The sequence below is a fragment of the Salvia hispanica genome, chromosome 2, assembly GCF_029641045.1.
Source record: "Salvia hispanica isolate PSC_SH4W2 chromosome 2, Shi_PSC_v1, whole genome shotgun sequence".
NCBI lineage: Eukaryota > Viridiplantae > Streptophyta > Magnoliopsida > Lamiales > Lamiaceae > Salvia > Salvia hispanica.
The window spans coordinates 20,341,426-20,359,699 of record NC_142693.1 but is presented as its reverse complement, the minus strand read 5'-3'; the positions used below and the strand labels follow the sequence as shown (position 1 = coordinate 20,359,699).

Genomic DNA, 18,274 nt, shown 5'->3' with positions numbered 1-18,274 from the left:
CGAGTTTTTGGCGCCGTTGCCGGGGAACAATCTTGCATTACTATAGCCTAATATCATGACAAAAACTAAGATTACTAATCTAGATTTTACTTGTTTTATTTTTTTTTTCTTTTCTTTTTGAGTTATTCTCACCATTGTGCTTGTCTTTTCAGGTTGTATGCTCACTCGCTCTAAGGGGCAACCATTAAAGTTATTCGATCATGAGATCGAAGCATCCAACCGAAGGAGTAACGCTCAAAGAAGGCTCAACCAAAGGCGATCACTTTCGCCTCTTAAGATAGAACCGCCTACTCCTATTGCAATAACAATGGCGGACAACGAAGAGAACAATGCACCACATCCAGATCCGGTAGTCCAACAACTCCAATTACAACTTGCAGATGTGGTGAAACAGCTGAAAGAAAAAGAGGAACAACAAGCCACAGTGCCAGTGCAAAACATGTACGCTTACAGAGAGGTAGAGAACCCACCAATTGGCAACGATGGGATCGATGCCAATCATTTTGAACTCAAGCCATGATTGCTTAATATGGCTGAGGCTAATGCTTTTGTGGGGAAGGCCAATGAAGATCCCAACAAGCATCTCACTAAGTTTATTCAAAGCACTAACACGGTGAAGCTTAATGGGGTGAGACATGAACAAATCAGACTAAGGCTATTCCCATTTTCCTTGAGAGATGATGCTAGAGACTGGTACGACAGCATGGGGTCAGGATCTGTTAAAACATGGGATGCCATGGTAGACTTATTTTTGGAGAAGTACTTCCCACCCAGCGAAGTTCTAAAGAGGCAAGCAGAGATAATTCAGTTCCAGATGAAATCTCATGAGACAATCCGAGAAGCATGGGCTAGATTCAAGACACTGCTGAAAAGATGCCCCAAGCATGGTCTAAGTTCAGGACACCAAGTCATAACTTTTTACAGGGGGTGTACTCCAGATGCCATGCATGAACTGAATTGGAGCGCAGGAGGAGCACTCCTTCAATTAGGAGAGAATGATGCCATGCAAGTGATTGAGAGAGTAGCTTCCACTGATGAAGGATGGAATAATGAAAGAAACAAGTCATACAGGGTGGCCTCTGTTATTGAAGATGATAGAATAGACAAACTGTCTCAGCAGCTAGATCTTTTGACCACTCAACTGGGGATCATGGATATGAGACAACCTGGACTAGAACTGCAAGGAGGAGTTGAAGGTGTCAACTATGTGCACCAAGGAGGGAATAACATAAACTTCAACAACTATCGCCCCAACCAAGGTGGTGGTAACTATAACAACTATGGTAACAAAGTGCATCCCAATCTCTCATATGGGAATCCAAACAATGCTCTGCAACCACCGCCAGGATTCACAGTGTCTAATGGATTGGTAGAACAGCAGAAAAAGCCTACTACTGAAGATATCTTGGCAGCATTCATGAATCAGACTACCAAGTACATGGAGAAAACTGACAAGTACAGGGAGAGCACTAGTCAAAGGTTGGGGAAGGTTGAAAACGACGTGCAAAGCTTGAATGTGCATATGAAGAACATTGATATCAGATTAGTCAAATTTCTCAAGCTGTAGGTGTCCAACATCAGCCAGGGCAATTTCCAGCAAAGACCATAAACAATCCCAAAGACTGCAAGGCCATACACTTGAGAGGTGGTAAAAGCTATGAAGGACCTTCCATGCCTGTAGAGGAAAAGAAGAGTACTCCAGAGGAAGATGTCAGAGCAGAAGAGAATTCCAAGGGAAAGAATAAGGTGGACATTCAGACCAAGAAAGACGCAATGCCAGAAAAGCTGCCCCCTCATTCCATTCCTACGACAGTTAGGGTGCCCTTCCCATTTGCGGTGAAGAAGAAGAAGTTGGATGAGCAATTCTCCAGATTTCTCGATGTTTTTAAGAAGGTTCACATTAATATACCATTGGTGGAAGCTCTGCAAGAGATGCCTACATATGCAAAGTTCCTAAAACAAGTGCTTTCCAAGAAGAAGAAGTGGATTGATTATGAGACGGTGAACATATCTGGAAACTGTAGTGCGATAATTCAAAAGAAGCTACCTGCCAAGCTTAAAGATCCTGGGAGTTTCAATATCTCATGCGTCATTGGAAATGACAGACAGACAAAAGCACTGTGTGATCTGGGGGCGAGGATAAATATGATGTCATTATCATTTTTCAGAAAGATGAAGATCTGCACTCTCAAACCGACTATAATCACACTGCAGATGGCAGATAGATCAGTCACCTATCCTAAAGGAACTGTTGAGGATGTTCTGGTGAAGGTACACGACTTCATATTTCCCGTCGATTTTGTAGTGTTGGATATGGAGGAAGACATGAATGTGCCGCTTATCCTAGGGCGCCCATTCCTAGCAATGGGAAAAGCATTGATAGATATAGCAAAAGGAGAGCTCACTCTTCGTATGGGCAACAAACGACACATTTTGTCTATCTATAATGCTATGAAGAGTCGTGAAGACGAGAAACTTGTTATGAAGATGGAGTGCAAAGCTGTGCATGTTGTAGAGGTCCAAAAGACACAAGCAATTGAGTGCGCATTGGGGGATATTTCATTGCCGCGATGGATGTTTGGTTCATGTGGTGGATCAATTTCAAAAGAAGAGACTGCATCAAATCCTAAAGTGAAGGAGAAGAAAACAAAAACTGAAAATTCACCCAAAGTGGAAACCAAAATTTGTGATGGAGCTTTGAAAACTATTTGGTGGAAGAAGAGATTGGCTAGATCATATGCTTCCAAGATTGATAGAAAATCCAACACCACTATTTATGGCGTGACACAATGCAGCTCATGGAGGACGTCGAGCCAACGACGATAACCAAAGGCACTATAGGGGAGGTAACCCCTAGTAAGTAACTTTTAATTTTATCGTTTCACTATGTTTTTGGTGTGTTTTTTTTTGTTGCTTGCTTACCATGTAAGTCTCCCTTCTCCACCAACTTTTCAAACTTATTATTTGGTTAGCTTTGAATAAGTTTGGCGGGATGATATGGTGGATAGGGACACTAACGAGGTACGTATCTTATTGCTTTTGTTGCTTTATTTTATTTTAGAATAGAATTATTTTGTTAGAACTCCTTGAATGCTTGCTTTGATTGTTTGGGATTGATTGGAAAAAAAATTGAAATTGAATTGAAAAACTTGGTAGTAATTTGGGTGAAGACTAGTCGTCTATGATAAAAGAACCTTCCACTTTGAGCTATCACTTGATTATTGACTTGAGAGTTTGAGTAATAGGATGCATAAGTAACGAATTGCTTGTTTGCCTTGAGTCATACTATTTTCCCAGTGAGACTTGAGCTTTAATTCTTTCATGTGTGATTTATCATCAATTGTGTATGTGTTTCTAGAACTTGCTCCTTGTCTTGTTGAGTCTACGTAGTGACCTTAAAGATAGGGAAAGATGTTAGGCTATCGTTGTTAGCCTCATTTTTTACCTTAAAGCTATAATAATACCCTTGATAGCTAAGTTTGAGCCTATTGCCTTTTCTTTTGCCAAGCTAATCAAGTGGGCTGGGAATCCTAGACTCTAGAATTGTTGAGTTGTGAAAATAAGAATTTGGAGAGTTTAGTTGTTGAAAGAAATTGGCCGTGTTTAGCTTATCAAGTTGGAAATTGGTTGTACTTAGAAAAAAAAAAGAGAAGCAAAGAAAGAAAAAATAAAAAAAAATTGGGAAAAGAAAAAAAATAGTATATAGAGAATAATTCAAGGTCTTTGGAAGTTGGGAAGAAATTAGACAAAGTCTAGTTATTTTTTAGAAGTGTTTTGGTAATGGTTGAAGTTGAAAGTGGATTGTGAAATGTCTTGGAATTTCACATCTTTTTGGAAATTTAGTCACTTTAGCCAAATATTACCCTACCTTACCAAAGAGCCTACATTATAACCTAAATAAAAGACTTTTCAGACTCTAGATTTATTGTCACATGAAGTAGAGGAGAGGTTAGACATTGAGCAAGCCTATGATAAACCATGCATTTTTGATTGATTTGAGTGTTACTTAATATCCGATACACTTTGAGTGAGGTGAATATAAACACATATATACATCCCGAGTGAAGCATGAATCCAAGGTGATATACGAGTTAGTAGTAAAAGTGCATTCGACGACTTAACTTGATGGAATTTGTATTGTGATATGCTCCTTTATTCCGTATTATTTGAGACGATGATGATGTTTAAAACTCTTTTGAATCCAAGTTTCATCTAGTTCTTTTTCTTCATTGCTCGAGGACTAGCAATTGTTTAAGTTTGGGGGAGTTGATTCATTTAGATTTTACATGATTTTAGAGGGTAGTTTTACTTGGTTTTGATCATATAATGTGTACTTTGAGACATGGTTATAGCTACTCCTCTATTATGTTGGTATTTTGACCATTTTGTGAAGAATGTGTAGAAAAATGTACAAAATAAGTGGATGCGCAGCAGCTTTGGTTCAAGACAGTTTTTCTGGAGATTTTGAAGTCCGATTCGTACATAATGCATACCATTCTCTTCGTTTTCTAAAGAGCTTCGTGTGGATATCTTAAACGTCTTAATCGAAGTTCGGTAGAAGAAGTTATGGTCGTTTTACCAAGACTGCGCGGAGCAGTGACATAGCTGCCGACCCGCCAGCAAAAGACGAGAAAAATGTCGTAAGCAGCTGGCGACTCGCCAGCTGGCTTCGACGCACACCCAACCTGGCGACCCGCCAGCTTCGTCCGACAGTTTTTTTCGGGCCCAAAGTCAACCCTAGGTATATATATGCCTAGGAAACGGCTCCAACCACAACTTACACGCCTCCTACCCCAAAAATATCAATTTTTCACCTAGAAAGAAGAGAAGAACGAGCAGAGGACGAGTATTCATCACAAGATTGAAGACTAGGCCTCCAATCCGCCCAATCCAATTCCAGGAGTTCATCTTTTAGTTTTATTCTTGTTCAAACAATGTTTTTGAATATTTCTTTGAATATTTCTTTGACTTTTGTGTTGAACATGAGTAGCTAAATCCTTCGTAGAGTTCTACGGGGAGATACAATGATTCTTATGTTTAATTGATTTCCTTTTTCTATGTCTTGACTCATGTGGTTATTTTTATTTCTTTTGTGCTTATACATTTATTTGATTAATCACCTTATAAATGCATGTGGATTTTACTACAACACTCGGGAGATGAGTAGTTTAATTTGAAAGAAGAGAAGTTGATGTCTTTGCCAATATAATCGACAGATTTGAGCCTTTGAATGAAGCTAAGTATCTTAGGAGCTTTTAGGAGTTGTTACCTTAGTTCTAGGAAGGACACTTCGGTTCTAGGTAGCAATCTACAAATTATATTCTTTGAGAAAAGATATAGTTTTACCTTAGTGATAGCTTAATAACCCTTGAGACCCTTTGTTGGCATAGTTAGGAAGTTAGTTGAGCATAAGATAATTGTTATCGATCCCGTAGGATTCTACCCTTCTCATCCTTGATCTACATCCATTTTCTTATTTGCTTTTAGTTCTCTATTTGTTTTTAATTGTTTTTACCTTGCTTTTAAGTAGATTTAGAAAACCCAAACTTTCCGATTCATCTGGATAGTAGTTGAGGTTGGTTCGTGGTAATTAGGTTGACACTGATTGTCTATGTGGATACGATACTCTTTGCTTACTATTTGCTACATTAGTCCCGTACACTTGCGGGTATACTTGTGTTAAAAATAAGTTAAGTCAATGTACTATATTAATTTATTACTTCCCATGTCCATGATTAATTAAGTTTGTTTGACTCGACTCGGGTTTTAAGGAATATATTGTGGAAAGTGAATTGAAAAAGTTAGTGGAAGGTGAAATTTACTTTAATATTAAATTAAAAATAAAATATGAGTGAAATAAAGTTAATGGAACGTGGGGTCTATTATTAAAAATAGAAAAAAAAAATATGAGTGTCAATTAATCGTGGACGGATGAAAAAAAAATTAGTGGCAATTAATCATGAACGGACGAAGTATTAGTTAAATCATATAAATTTCACCATTTACCATAATTGATTCTCTCTCCAATAAAATTTCGTCATATTATTATTATTATGGAAAATATTTGAAAATTTTATAAATTTTGACAAATTCTAGCTTTCCTATAATTTTAAAAGTCAGTCGAAAAAATATGAAATTTGGATATGTTCACAGTTATTCAATAGCAAATATTTTTTTAAGAAATTTTATTATAACAGACCAGAAATCATACATAGGTATCACTGCTAATGAGTTAAACGACGTCGTTTATTCATGATAAAATATGTCATTTGGTTGAAAAAGCACAATAATATATTCCAATTACACACTGGAGACTGAAATTTTTCGAGATGAAATAGCTACACAAATAATTCAAACTTTATGGTTTTCCAAGTAATTATTAAATTATTTGCGGATGAATCGAATTCGATAAAACATTATGATTTTTCCGTAATTAATTATCCTTACACACCTTTTGGTGTGATGTTGATATTTTATTGGTATAATTTCAAATTCATTGATATTTTTGGTACAACTCAAACAATCGAGGATTTAATTTTAGAATTGACTTTATTAGCATATGTAATAGCTTTGGTGAAATAGTTTAAACCTTTAAAGAGTTCTGAATATTGAAAGGCTACAAGCCTATATTAATAATGGTATAACCGTATAATAATACTTTGCATTGATATATTTCAAATCTTTTAAGAGTTCTGAATATTAAAAGGCTACAATCCTAGTACATTAATAATTAATGGTATGGTAATTAAATAGCATCAACTAGTAGTCCAAATTCAAAATAATCTCATAAAAATAACAAGTTCCTCAATATTATTTTATTTTCTTATGACCTTATAAATAACAATTGATGAACTAAAATAAATATTGTCTTCATCATTATTGTGGCACACTTGCATCATTTTCTCTCTATTAAGGTCAACCACAATGCGCGTATCTAATCTTCTATTCCACCCACAACATTTTCCCCCTTATTTCATACTTAAAAAATATTTCATCCGTCTCATTTAAGATGACTCGTTTTTCTTTTGAATTTGTCTCAACTAAGATGACACATTTTCTTTTTTAGTAACTTTCTCTCTCCAATTAATACATCCAACCATATTTTCTCACTCCTATTAAAATATGTATCTTTATTTCTTTCTCTATTTTAATACTTACACCCACCTTTTTCACTCCAATTAAACACATATTAACCAATAACTCCTAAAATCCTGTGCCGACTAAGAATTGTGTCATCTTAACCGGGACAGAGGGAGTAATATATACGATCCACCATCTCTTTCCTTAAGTATTAATGGTTTCCACCATTTAATATTGTACTCATTTCTTTGTTTATTATTTTAATTTTATATTCTAAATTAATTAAATTCATAATTTTATTTAAAAAGATGGGTGAACGGGGCATTTCCGTATTTATAGGTAGAAATAGAGATGTTGGGAAATTGTAAAAAAAAAAGTTTAAAATTTAGTGTAGATAATTAAAATCAAATTATTTTTAGTAACTGTATAAGCTTGATCAATTACTCTACTATCTGGCTAACATATGCTCATGCACAAACATTAAGTATTCCGTTTATATTTTTTTTATAATTAATAATTGTTTTTCATTTACTATGTAATGCCTCCACCGAATAACTATTCAAGAATCAGTGTATTACTATGATAAGACTAACAAAGTGGAGAAATAAGATTGATGTGATAAAAAGGTGGGATTTTGGTGGCCACAAGATATCGAATCATATCAAATTGTTTTTTGGGTTTGACTCACCAGCCATTATATATGTTTATAGTAATTGTTGAACCTTAATTAATTTATATAATAACGTCCTTTTAAAAGCAATTTCAGCAATAACATGAGCCTTTTTTTTTTTTTTAGGACTTGGGATTGACAAATAAATCTAAAGAAGAAAATATTATATAAAATATTTTTAAGTAGGGTCCTATTCTAATGCTTATAGCACCATAATCTAAAATCAAGACTAAATCTTCATTATTGGATTTTAAAATGAGTGGAGTTAAAGCTCACAAATCTCAATAAATAGTAGACAAAATATCAACAAAAGGGTAATATCGTCATTATGTTATCATATGATAATTTTCGTGGGTGTTTTTTAATATCAACATTGTGTATTACAAATATCAACAATATGACATTAGAATATCAATACAAGGACAAGAAAATATCAACACATTTTTATTGAGATTGGACATGCATAATATTGAGATTTTGCCTACAATATATTGAGATTTTTTGTTGCATTTGTTGATAAAAGCTGCTTATCAACATGTACGAAAATTGAAATATAATTTATCAAATTTCATCACCCGAACATCGTCAGAACATATGCAATTGAGATCTCGTTGGAATCCTTATTAAATTATCTTTAATTTGATATATTTTTTGCGAAAAAATAATTTAAATTGAGAGAGTTTACGTAAATTTAAAGATTTGAGATGATTTTGAGGAGAGAGAAAGTAGTTAGTTATAATTACTACACGTAGGATTTGACATTAATACCCTTTTTATTTAATTAATAATTATTTAAATTTAAAATATATTACACTTGGCATTATACTAACCACAAGATCTTCTAATCTAATAGTTGAAAATTGGTCTCAATTTGATATTGATAATTAGTTAGCAATTGATTACCTCCCTACTCCTTCCATCCTAATTTTAATTAATAGATTCTATTTAAGTTGATAGTACATTTAAATATCCACTAATTATTATCACCAATCAGTTATTGCTGAAAAATAACATCTATTAAGTCAAAAGCTGCAAAATCATTATAATCAATAGTCAATAGTATATGAACAATAAAGGTGCAATTTTTATGTTTGTGGAATTCCTTATATATAAGCATTTTAAATTGGTCACCTGGCAAATGTTTGGTGTCAAAGGTGCAGAATCACATCTTTTGTTATTGACCTAACATTTTGTGATCCATCCATGCCTCCACTTATCATACCAAAAGGAATATATGTAGATAATAATAATAATAAATTCAACTTCCACTATATATTTATATTTTTGTAATGAAAAATGCATTTTCTTTAATAGTATATTCCTTTAATCAATGGCATGAACACACTATAACGGTGAAGGGACTTGAGCACTTATTTCTTTTCTTTTATAAAGTTCTATTAATAATTTTGTTGAAATTTTTTAAAATTATTATTACTCTTTAATAAATTGACCCAAATGAAGATCAATTATCAAGGTTGAAAGGGTTGAGAAAGAAGCAAAAGATGTAAAAAATTGGTTGAGAAATAAGAAATAAAAAAAATGTCAAATTGAAGAATAGAAAGCAAAATCAATAAAATTGCTTACATAAAAATTAAATTAATGTATTGTACTAGCTTTAGTTTGTTCTATTATTAGTTAGTTGTTCAGTAGTATAATATTATTATTTTTAATATAAATATGCATATTCTGTTATAAGAAATAAACTAAATAATCGCATATCAATATATTTTTGTAAGTTCGTTACATAAATAGAAAATCATAAATATCTATTCATTATTTAAAAAATTAAGTGGCTATTTTGTGTAATATTCTGTAATGATGAACAATGCATAATAAAATTTAATAATGCACATAATAAAATTTAATACTCCATGTTGATTTAAATAATCAAAAGTGCGTATCCAACCATCCTTTAGGATAAACAAAAGCTTAAAGAACTATATATTTTATGTTATCACAAAAAATAAAGTTACATTTATAACTAGGCTATAGGAAGTAATTGATGCAAAGTCTCTCAACCTAACCTTTAAAAAAAGTTAGTACTAGTAGATATTATAAGTAGTAGTACTTGGCCTAAAAAGTAACTCCCTAGCTACATAAAGCTCATATATAATCTATCTATAAATCACAAAAAGCAAATAAAAAATGAAATGCTCGAATCATGATAGATAGATAGATAATACCCTACGTAACCATTCATGAACATAAAGTTAGTGTCAACTAACATATAAAATAGAAAATGAATTAATCATCAATCTTTGTATATCTAATTGTCACCCAACATATTTATGATCCGCGTTTCTATGTTTGGGTAGGCGGCACAAAATAATTGTCGTGAGTTTATTATTGGAACTCCTCATTCTGTTTAGAGGGCCGGTGAAACCATTACTAGATCTCTCTCTTTGGTATATGAAAATTGACAGGCTTTTTTGGTGAATGATGATTTGACTAATAACGCCATGATGTGCGTTGCTCCTATGCTTTTGTTTATGCGTTTATGTGTTTCTTTAAGCTTTAGCCTTTTATATACCACACCATAAAAACCCGGGCATCATCTTTTCCACATATCCGGTCATTCACTTTTTCTAAATGGGATAAGTTAATTGGTCACTAAACTTTGCAGCTATTTGATGAAACATAATCTTGAAGATATTGTGTGGTTGTACTTTTGATGCATTATTTTGCTACCTTGTTTGGACCATACATGAAATAATACTCTAGGTGTCCTTTGAGAGTCACTTGGTGGTAGACAGAGACATTTTATCTAAATTTTATAGCCTTTGTTAGTGCAAGTGTCCCTCTTTTTTTAATACAACGTCACATGATTGGTTGCCTTTATAATACTCAAATTTAATTTCTGATTGGTGGGTAGATATTTGACATTGAAAAAGAAGACCATGTGCCACTCTTCACAACCATTCTTCAACTCTTTTTCCTTAGTATCATTTGCCTATAAAAGGGGTTGTGTTTGTTCAATTGGAAGAATCACAAGAAACTTGCCTAAGTGCGAAACTACATTTTTCTCCTCAAAATATTTTCATTAATTAGGGTTTAGTGTAGAATTATCTTTTTGCTAGTTTCTTGAGTACTATGGCCTCTATAGTAGGTGAGAATTGGGGGTGCGTGGACGGCCAAGATTGGCCAGAGAACTCTGAGCTGTCGCCACGAAACCACAATCTCCTCATGTCGTTACTCGATGAAACTCAAATTGATGAGTGTGATGATGAAAGGCTAACAAAAGTGATCCAATCTTTGCAAGATGAGCTTGATTGTGTGGATCATTATGCATGGGAGAGTGATCATTTGGTGGATTGTCAATCATCGAACGATGATGAATCGTACAGTCGAGGACTTCCTTCGATGGCAGTCGTTGATCACCTTGATTGGATGGATGTGGAGATGCCTTCTTCACCTAGTGGTGGTGGTTGGGGCATGGATCACCATGGACAAGGGGTGATTGATGATAATGATGATGATCAATTTGGTTTAATGAAGAACAACCCTTCTCCTCTTCTTGAAGATGAGCAAGACTTTTGGCATGTGCAATTTGAGTATGATCAATAGCTTACATGTAGATTCATAATGTATGTGGACAATAAATTTCTCAAGATGTCATGAGAATTAACCTCAATTTCTCCTCGATTTATTGCCCCAACTCCAAGAAGAAAATAAGTCTCTAATAATGTCTATATATAGTTTATATATATCGTTGCCTTACAATATATCACTTCTACCAAACATTGCTTATATTATATGATCAGTATATAGTGTTATAATATAATCAACATACCTTCATGCTACAATCACTATAGTATAGTGGTATAATAAAGTCATTATGTTGCATAATATAATCTACTCCTTCGTTCCATAGGGGAGACGTTTCTTTTCGGCACGGAGATTAACAAAAATTGTGTTAGGTGAGTTAAGTAAATGGAAAATAAAGTGGAAAATGAAAAGATAGAGAAATGAAGAGAGAAAAAAGTAAGAGAAAGTAAAGTAGGTGTGAAAAAATATTTGACTTTTACTAAAAAGGGAAATGACTCTATTACTATGGAATGTACTAAAATAACAAAATGATTCTATTACTATGAAACGGAGGGAGTATATATTATTACACTCTATAATTGAACTTAAAATATTACATCATACAAGAAAGTTGTTATCTTGATTGAGGCAGATAAAATAGCATGAGTGTTAATTTGAATAAAGTAATTTGAAATTCATATACCACTACAAAAATTTCGAACTCGAATGACAGTTGTGTGCAATTTCTTATGAATTACGTCGAAATTAGATTGCACGTCAAAGATTGTGATTTAAATGGAAATTATTTGTATAAAAAGAATTAATTTTAGATCCATCATACATTAATGTAATTTTTTTTTATAGATGTGTTCATTCCGTGCACGTGTGTCTTCCAAACCCTTGTAGATACATTAATCAATTAATACACTAATTCATGAACTTGGCATTCCATCAAAATGAGGGCAAATTGACTATATATTTTGGGAACTGTTTCTACTTTCTAGAGAATAAGTAAGGGAGTACTTATTTATGCAAAGCGTAGATGGATGATAAATGATCCATCTACATACTCATTCTTAACAAGAATAATTAATAATTTTGCAACTATATTTCTTTTAATAACAAGTGTCATATTTATTAGGAATATAATTTTTTATTCTCAACACAAATTTTTTACACAATTATCACTTTTAATAATAAGAATAATCACACAAGTTTTTGTGATTTGTTTATTCTTAATATTTGTTCACTTGACAAATAAACCAAATCAAAGTCCTGTCTATTTTTTAAAGTATCAATATAATTATGGCAAAATCTATCTACTTATATGGGCTTTTTGGTTATTTTTGGGATCCATCAAAATAAAATACTCCGTACTCAATCATTTATCACTATTTTTAGTATATATAGTCATTTTTAAACATTAAATCATTTATGAAAATTCATACAAATTTTTAATAATATATACACATCTGACCCATTTTGTGTATTGCACTTTCCCTGAAACCCCTCGAATATTGGGGTTTTTACTACTTTATTGGAATAACTAAATGCCTTTAGCCAAAAAAGATAACTCTACTTTAAACAAAATTCAACCGACCAGAAATGTTTCTTTTGCAGTACGTAGAAGCAATTTTAATATTAAAATTTATTTTATAAAATATATGGTGTTCAGTTAGACTGTCTGCGGCAGTGATCAGCATAATGTTGGGAAATTTCATGACAATGTGACCATTTATAATTCGCTGAAATCTTTAATATATAATCGTAATTCATACTTCACCAAATCATTTAATAGTGCAGTGGTACATGAATGGTAATATGATCACTAAGGTTAGCTGTCCATGTGGCCAATGCTTCAACTCATATTATTCCAACAAATAAACGCAATAAAGAGCATAGCTAAGCTTCGGTTTGAGTCAGGAACTGATATATTTTATGATCGCAACAGATATTAATGTATTTGAAAATTGATATAGTTCTATGTCTAGACTTCAAAAAAAATTCTGAAATGAACTATCGATCTTCTATATATGTGTAAACTCAACTAAAATCTTGAAAAATTGAACATTGGTTCTCTTTGGTTACTTAGATGCTAGAGTGCTTGAGAGTTTGAGTTCTTTAAACCCTTTAGACGTTGCAGCTCACAACAATTCAATTATCATCAAAGACTGCCAATCTTTCTGTATTTATGAATTTCGATTTTAAATAGTGTTATCGAAGGAGTACCAATTAGATTTTGACATGTGGCATTATATTCTTTAATTTCTATTTGTATTTTGTAGAATGTTGATGACAATTGCTTTCGCTGTGGATTTATTCTGCAGAAGTGTCAAAGTATGAAAGATCTCTGTATGACAAAGTCACGTTTGTTGTGCCTATTTTTTTAGTCCTTTGTTGCTTAAACACTTATAATGCCAAAATTATTAGACTTGGACATCCTAAGAGTTGCAATCAAAAGAAAACACAAAAAATTACAAAAGTCTTCTACTTGAAAATTTTATGATCATACAAACAACTTGCAATGCAAAGTTGTGTGCAACTCCTTTGTACAAATGATGATACACTCAAACCTCATTACATTTCTATATTTATTTTTTATTTTTTTTCCATCAAAACACCATTATACAATACTAACACATACAAGAATCCTCCCTTCGCATTTCCAAACAAACATTACAAAACCCTGTCGCCGGTTGGAACCGCAACATCTCCGGTCACGGAGGTGTTGCTAACGGAGAGGTTTTCCGTCTGAATGTTGTCCTTCAACTTCAACGAGTCGTCATTTGAAGCCGGCGCTGGAGGGGAAGCGGCTGAACTTGGAAAGACTAAACCAGCATCCGTAACCGCAGAATCCATGGATGATGTAACCGACTCATCATCTATTGAACCCGACTCCTCAGGAATCTCTCCCTTCGTTCCTCTTATTTTCCGAGAGAGCGAGGACTTCAGCTCGCGAGCAGATCTTCCAGCATGTTTCAAAATGCCCTTCGCCATGTCCTTGCCGTTCCTCTGGCTGGGGCTCTCCGGCCCGGTTTCTTCACGCGGAGTCTTGGAAGACGGAGGTTGCACGTCTTTCTCGTCACCTTTCTGAGTCTTGGAAGGTGGGGGCACAACGGAGTCGTCTATTATCACCTTGACACCACCTTTCTTGAGGTTAGACGACGCCGTGGTGTTGAAATTATCTTTGGGGGACGGTTCGGACTCTCTAGGCGAGGTCGCCTTGTCAGCTTCCCTCGGGCTCCGTCTGAAAACTGACCCGATCTTTTTCAAACCTCTCTTGACCGGATTACCTGATTGCGGCTTGTTAGAATCCGAGTTCTCGTCCGCGCTGCTGCCCTCGTTCTGACCAGAAGTCCGCCCACCGACTGAATCACCGAACTCGACTTGAACTTGTCTGCTGATTTCGTGATGTTTGCTATTCTTCGGCTTCCTTGCCTCCCACACTTGTGTGACCTCTCTGCCCGGATGGTGGATCCAAATCCCAGTCTCGGACTGCCCTTCAACGTCAATTGGGTCGAACGTATCTCCTGCTTTCGGGGACTTATCCGATGCTGTAGATGAGAACGATACTCTCTGAGATGAGTCATCCGCGAAGGAGCCTCTGCTTCTTTCACCACCCACCTCGTCTTTCCTTTTCTCACCACCGGCATCTTCTTCACCGGGCGAACACTCTGCAGCCTTCTTTCAGCAGCTCGAAATGTTAGCACATCGGCTATTGCAGTAAAAACGAACAACAGCAAACTAGCAGTCACATCATACAATTGGCTAATTTACGCTCTTTTTTTCGAACTCAAGCATGAGACATCTCAATAAGGTAGAAGTTCGTGCTAATTTACATTTTAAGGAGTACCTTTTCGGTCACATCGGACACAGTTACAGCAAGATGCAATCTTCCTGTCTTTATATTCTTGAGAGGTAACCACAAGTCATACCTCTGGCCATCCCGATACTCGTTGATGTTTATGCAACATTCTCTGCAACGATTGAAGACCGTTTCAACGACTAATCAGATGGTGCACACAACAGTATTAGACAAACGTAGTTTTTCAACGAGAAATAAATTTAAAACAAGACCAACTGCAAATGCAAAGACGGAGAAAATATGGAATATGGCACCGATACGAAGACAAATAGAAAGAAAGCAACAGCATAACCCTTGGACATGAAGGAATAAAGTCGAACGAGAACACACCCCATCTTGTCATCATATAAGTGGTCCTTATCAAGAACTTCGAAAACAAGCAAGTTATCTGATTCCCAAGTGAAGATAGGAAACTTGAATTCCTCTTGCCATTTTGGCGAAAGAGTTTTCTTCCTAGTCTTGGTCCGAAATTTTGAAAGCCCCAACTGTAAGTTAACATACGGATCCGCCAATCCTGAAAATCAACTCGTGTTTGAACCAGTATATCTTGTGAAAATTGTAGAAGAAACGCTAAAACTAACCATTTAAGTCCGATGGATTCAGTTCAGTAGCTTCAAGAACTGTCACGGTAGCAAACGCTATTGATGCCTTTGCATCGACTGTGAACCAATTTCCTAACATGCAAAAGATGAGGTTAAGGAGATAAACCAATCATTCAAGCTCGTATCAGATTTACAATTATAGCAGGCTGGAAACGAAAACCGAACTCCCCAAGACAACGAGTTCAATGACTATATCCGGACATGAGTACCTGGTAGTGGTGACACAAATTTTTCAACGTCAACCACCAGCATATTAGGCTGCGGAAATTACAGAGACTAGTTAGCAAACCAGTAGTGTTTACGGAGAAAAAAGTGAAACAATGCTTTTGATAGCACACAAACACATTTTCTCACCTCCACTAGAGTTTGTTCGAAGACGAGGGCCAGAAGATTATCCTAGAACAAGAAACATATATTAGTATATTAAGTTAAGATTGAGTCTCTCTCCGTGTGTGGGTGAATGACATAGCTATGTACTTACTATCCAGCCGGCTATCCCAGGAATCTCTGTAACATCGAGACCATGAGTGAAGAGAGGCTTCACAGTCATCTGAAAATATGGCGGTGAAGAAAAGCACACACGCAAGCGGCTAATGAAAGGCCATTGAGGCAGGAACTTAACCCCAACCAATACCTACACGAAACATCTCGATCACTTCACCATTTTTTCATGAAAACAAAGGATGATACGATCACAACGTCAAATGACTTCATCTCACCTTTCCCTCAACGTGCATTCCTAGCATATGCAATTTAGTATACATTCCAAAACCCAATCTCTTGCTCAGTTTCACACCAAGTATAGCACTCATATCATCCGCAGTTCGGAAATTCATACCTAGTTCCAAAACCTGCAGAAGTTCAACAAGAATATCAGTAACGTCACAACCTCATTTGCATTGCTCACCAGCCTCACTTACCAAGTGGTCGTCGCCATTGGAGTGACCAAGAACCCTCATTTCTGTAAACATTGGCGGGGATCTTCCCAAGTAAAGATGCTGAAGATCAACATCTTTCTGCATTTACGCAAACGGAACTATCATTAATATTAGAAGCACAATCAACTAGGCAGCAAGTGTAAAGGAGGAGTTGTTTCAAGCCACATACCACGGTCCACGGCTTGTACTTTTTCAAGAACCATGGGAAAATAGGGAGGAGAATTTTCTGAGAAACGATCTCTTCCATGCAGATCGGCCATATCTTCTCAATAGCATGATTCAACCATCTAAGAGACTCGGAATCTGAAAGCACCTACCGAACCACAGAAAATATTAAGTGCATACAATAGATTTCAATGAAAGAGTACAAATAAAATTACTGAAAAATCTGTCATGAAAAGTTTGAGAACTTCCAAAGATATAAAGAGCTGAGGCTCCATTCAATATCATAGAATTGTGCTCCCAATTCCAGAATTTGAATTCCATATCAAAAGTAGATAACTGGAATTCCAAATATTTATAAAATTGGACACTTTCACAAACTATACACGCAACACTCACTGCATACACACCACACACATACTACTCACATGCACACACACTATATAATTTCATCAAATTCAATTTTATATCAATTGAGTCATTTTTTACCAAACAAAGGATTTGGTTGAATTGCTTCAAATTCAATTCCACATAATACTAATTCCAATTTCGTGTATCAAATTATTCTTTTTTCTTTAACTCCTTCAAGGCAAGCATCAAGAATATCTCTTTCTCCAAATTCTATTAAGGGGTCAACCTCATCAACCAAGACTACTATTACTACTAAAAAGGGCATATTTTAACAAAATGGAAGAAAAACCCCAAATTCCAAAAGCAGAAATTATCCTTCAATGAGAATTACCCGTCTCTGATCAGACTCTCTCTTCTCCTCAAATTGCAATTTCTTTCTCAATTTCAGCACATATAATTCATGAACCTTCAAAAATCAACAGAAAATTCACCATCGCACAGAGCTGAAAATAAACAAGAGTGGGAGAGAGAGAGAGAAAAAAAAAAAACTCACCAAATAGAGGTAAATTAGAGAGAGAAAATACGCAATTGGATGGCACCAATTGAATGAATTCAGAAACCAGAGAAAAATCAGCACAATGCACACATGATGCAGCAGTGTAGAGTCGAGAACACTCCCCATTTCTCTCTCTCTCTCTAAAAACCCTCTCAATTATTATTCACAAAACCAAATAGGAAAAAAATCTCACGGACTAAAACTGAACTAACAGACAAAAAAAACGATCTTTTCAAAAATCCCCCGGTCTACTGTTCACGGGGGGCCCACCGTTGACTCCAATTCACGATTTCGAATAAAACGACGGCGGCGAACTCTCTTTTTTTCCGGCGACGGCGTCGTATTGAATGAACAATTGACGCGGTGGATGCGGGGAAAGACTGATTATGATCGGGAATTGTTTGATTGAGATAGTGGATTGAGTGTTGGTGCGGAGATTTAGCTGAGAAGGCGGCGGTTCCGGCGGCGGGGAAGGTTGGATTTCTGGTTTTCCGTTAGCTCTGATGAATAATTAAAATGTTTTTC

General features: G+C 35.2%; 2 protein-coding genes across 4 annotated transcripts; one reads left to right on the top strand and one right to left on the bottom strand.

Annotated features, from left to right (window-relative positions):
• Positions 1-529: 529 nt before the first annotated feature.
• Positions 530-3,418, top strand: LOC125198871 (uncharacterized). Its single transcript, XM_089064878.1, has 3 exons — positions 530-1,489; positions 1,543-2,631; positions 3,359-3,418. The coding sequence occupies exons 1-3, from the start codon at positions 530-532 to the stop codon at positions 3,416-3,418; spliced, it is 2,109 nt and encodes a 702-aa protein (XP_088921004.1).
• A 10,331-nt stretch (positions 3,419-13,749) lies between these two features.
• Positions 13,750-18,274, bottom strand: LOC125200794 (C2 domain-containing protein At1g53590-like). 3 transcript variants are annotated; one of them, XM_048098563.2, is made up of 12 exons: positions 17,747-18,274; positions 17,585-17,659; positions 16,850-16,993; positions 16,663-16,758; positions 16,462-16,593; positions 16,224-16,376; positions 16,097-16,138; positions 15,952-16,000; positions 15,722-15,814; positions 15,471-15,654; positions 15,129-15,252; positions 13,750-14,959 (listed from the first exon to the last, which is right to left on the bottom strand). In XM_048098563.2, the coding sequence occupies exons 1-12, from the start codon at positions 17,873-17,875 to the stop codon at positions 13,952-13,954; spliced, it is 2,229 nt and encodes a 742-aa protein (XP_047954520.1). In that variant the 5' UTR covers positions 17,876-18,274; the 3' UTR covers positions 13,750-13,951. The 3 variants fall into 3 exon arrangements, with proteins under 3 accessions (XP_047954520.1, XP_047954521.1, XP_088921950.1); XM_048098564.2 differs by having other exon boundaries at positions 13,750-14,956; positions 17,747-18,273; XM_089065824.1 differs by lacking the exon at positions 17,747-18,274 and having other exon boundaries at positions 16,850-16,983.

Bases quoted from the DNA above. Each gene is read 5' to 3' on its own strand.
- LOC125198871 (XM_089064878.1), top strand. From the start codon at position 530: ATGGCTGAGGCTAATGCTTTTGTGGGGAAGGCCAATGAAGATCCCAAC. The intron at 1,490-1,542 runs GTTGAAAACGAC...CATTGATATCAG, and splicing joins CTAGTCAAAGGTTGGGGAAG to ATTAGTCAAATTTCTCAAGC. The intron at 2,632-3,358 runs GTGAAGGAGAAG...ATGTGTTTCTAG, and splicing joins AGACTGCATCAAATCCTAAA to AACTTGCTCCTTGTCTTGTT.
- LOC125200794 (XM_048098563.2), bottom strand. From the start codon at position 17,875: ATGGGGAGTGTTCTCGACTCTACACTGCTGCATCATGTGTGCATTGTG. The intron at 16,594-16,662 runs GTAAGTGAGGCT...GAACTTCTGCAG, and splicing joins CCAATGGCGACGACCACTTG to GTTTTGGAACTAGGTATGAA. The intron at 15,655-15,721 runs GTTAGTTTTAGC...GTTGATTTTCAG, and splicing joins GAATCCATCGGACTTAAATG to GATTGGCGGATCCGTATGTT.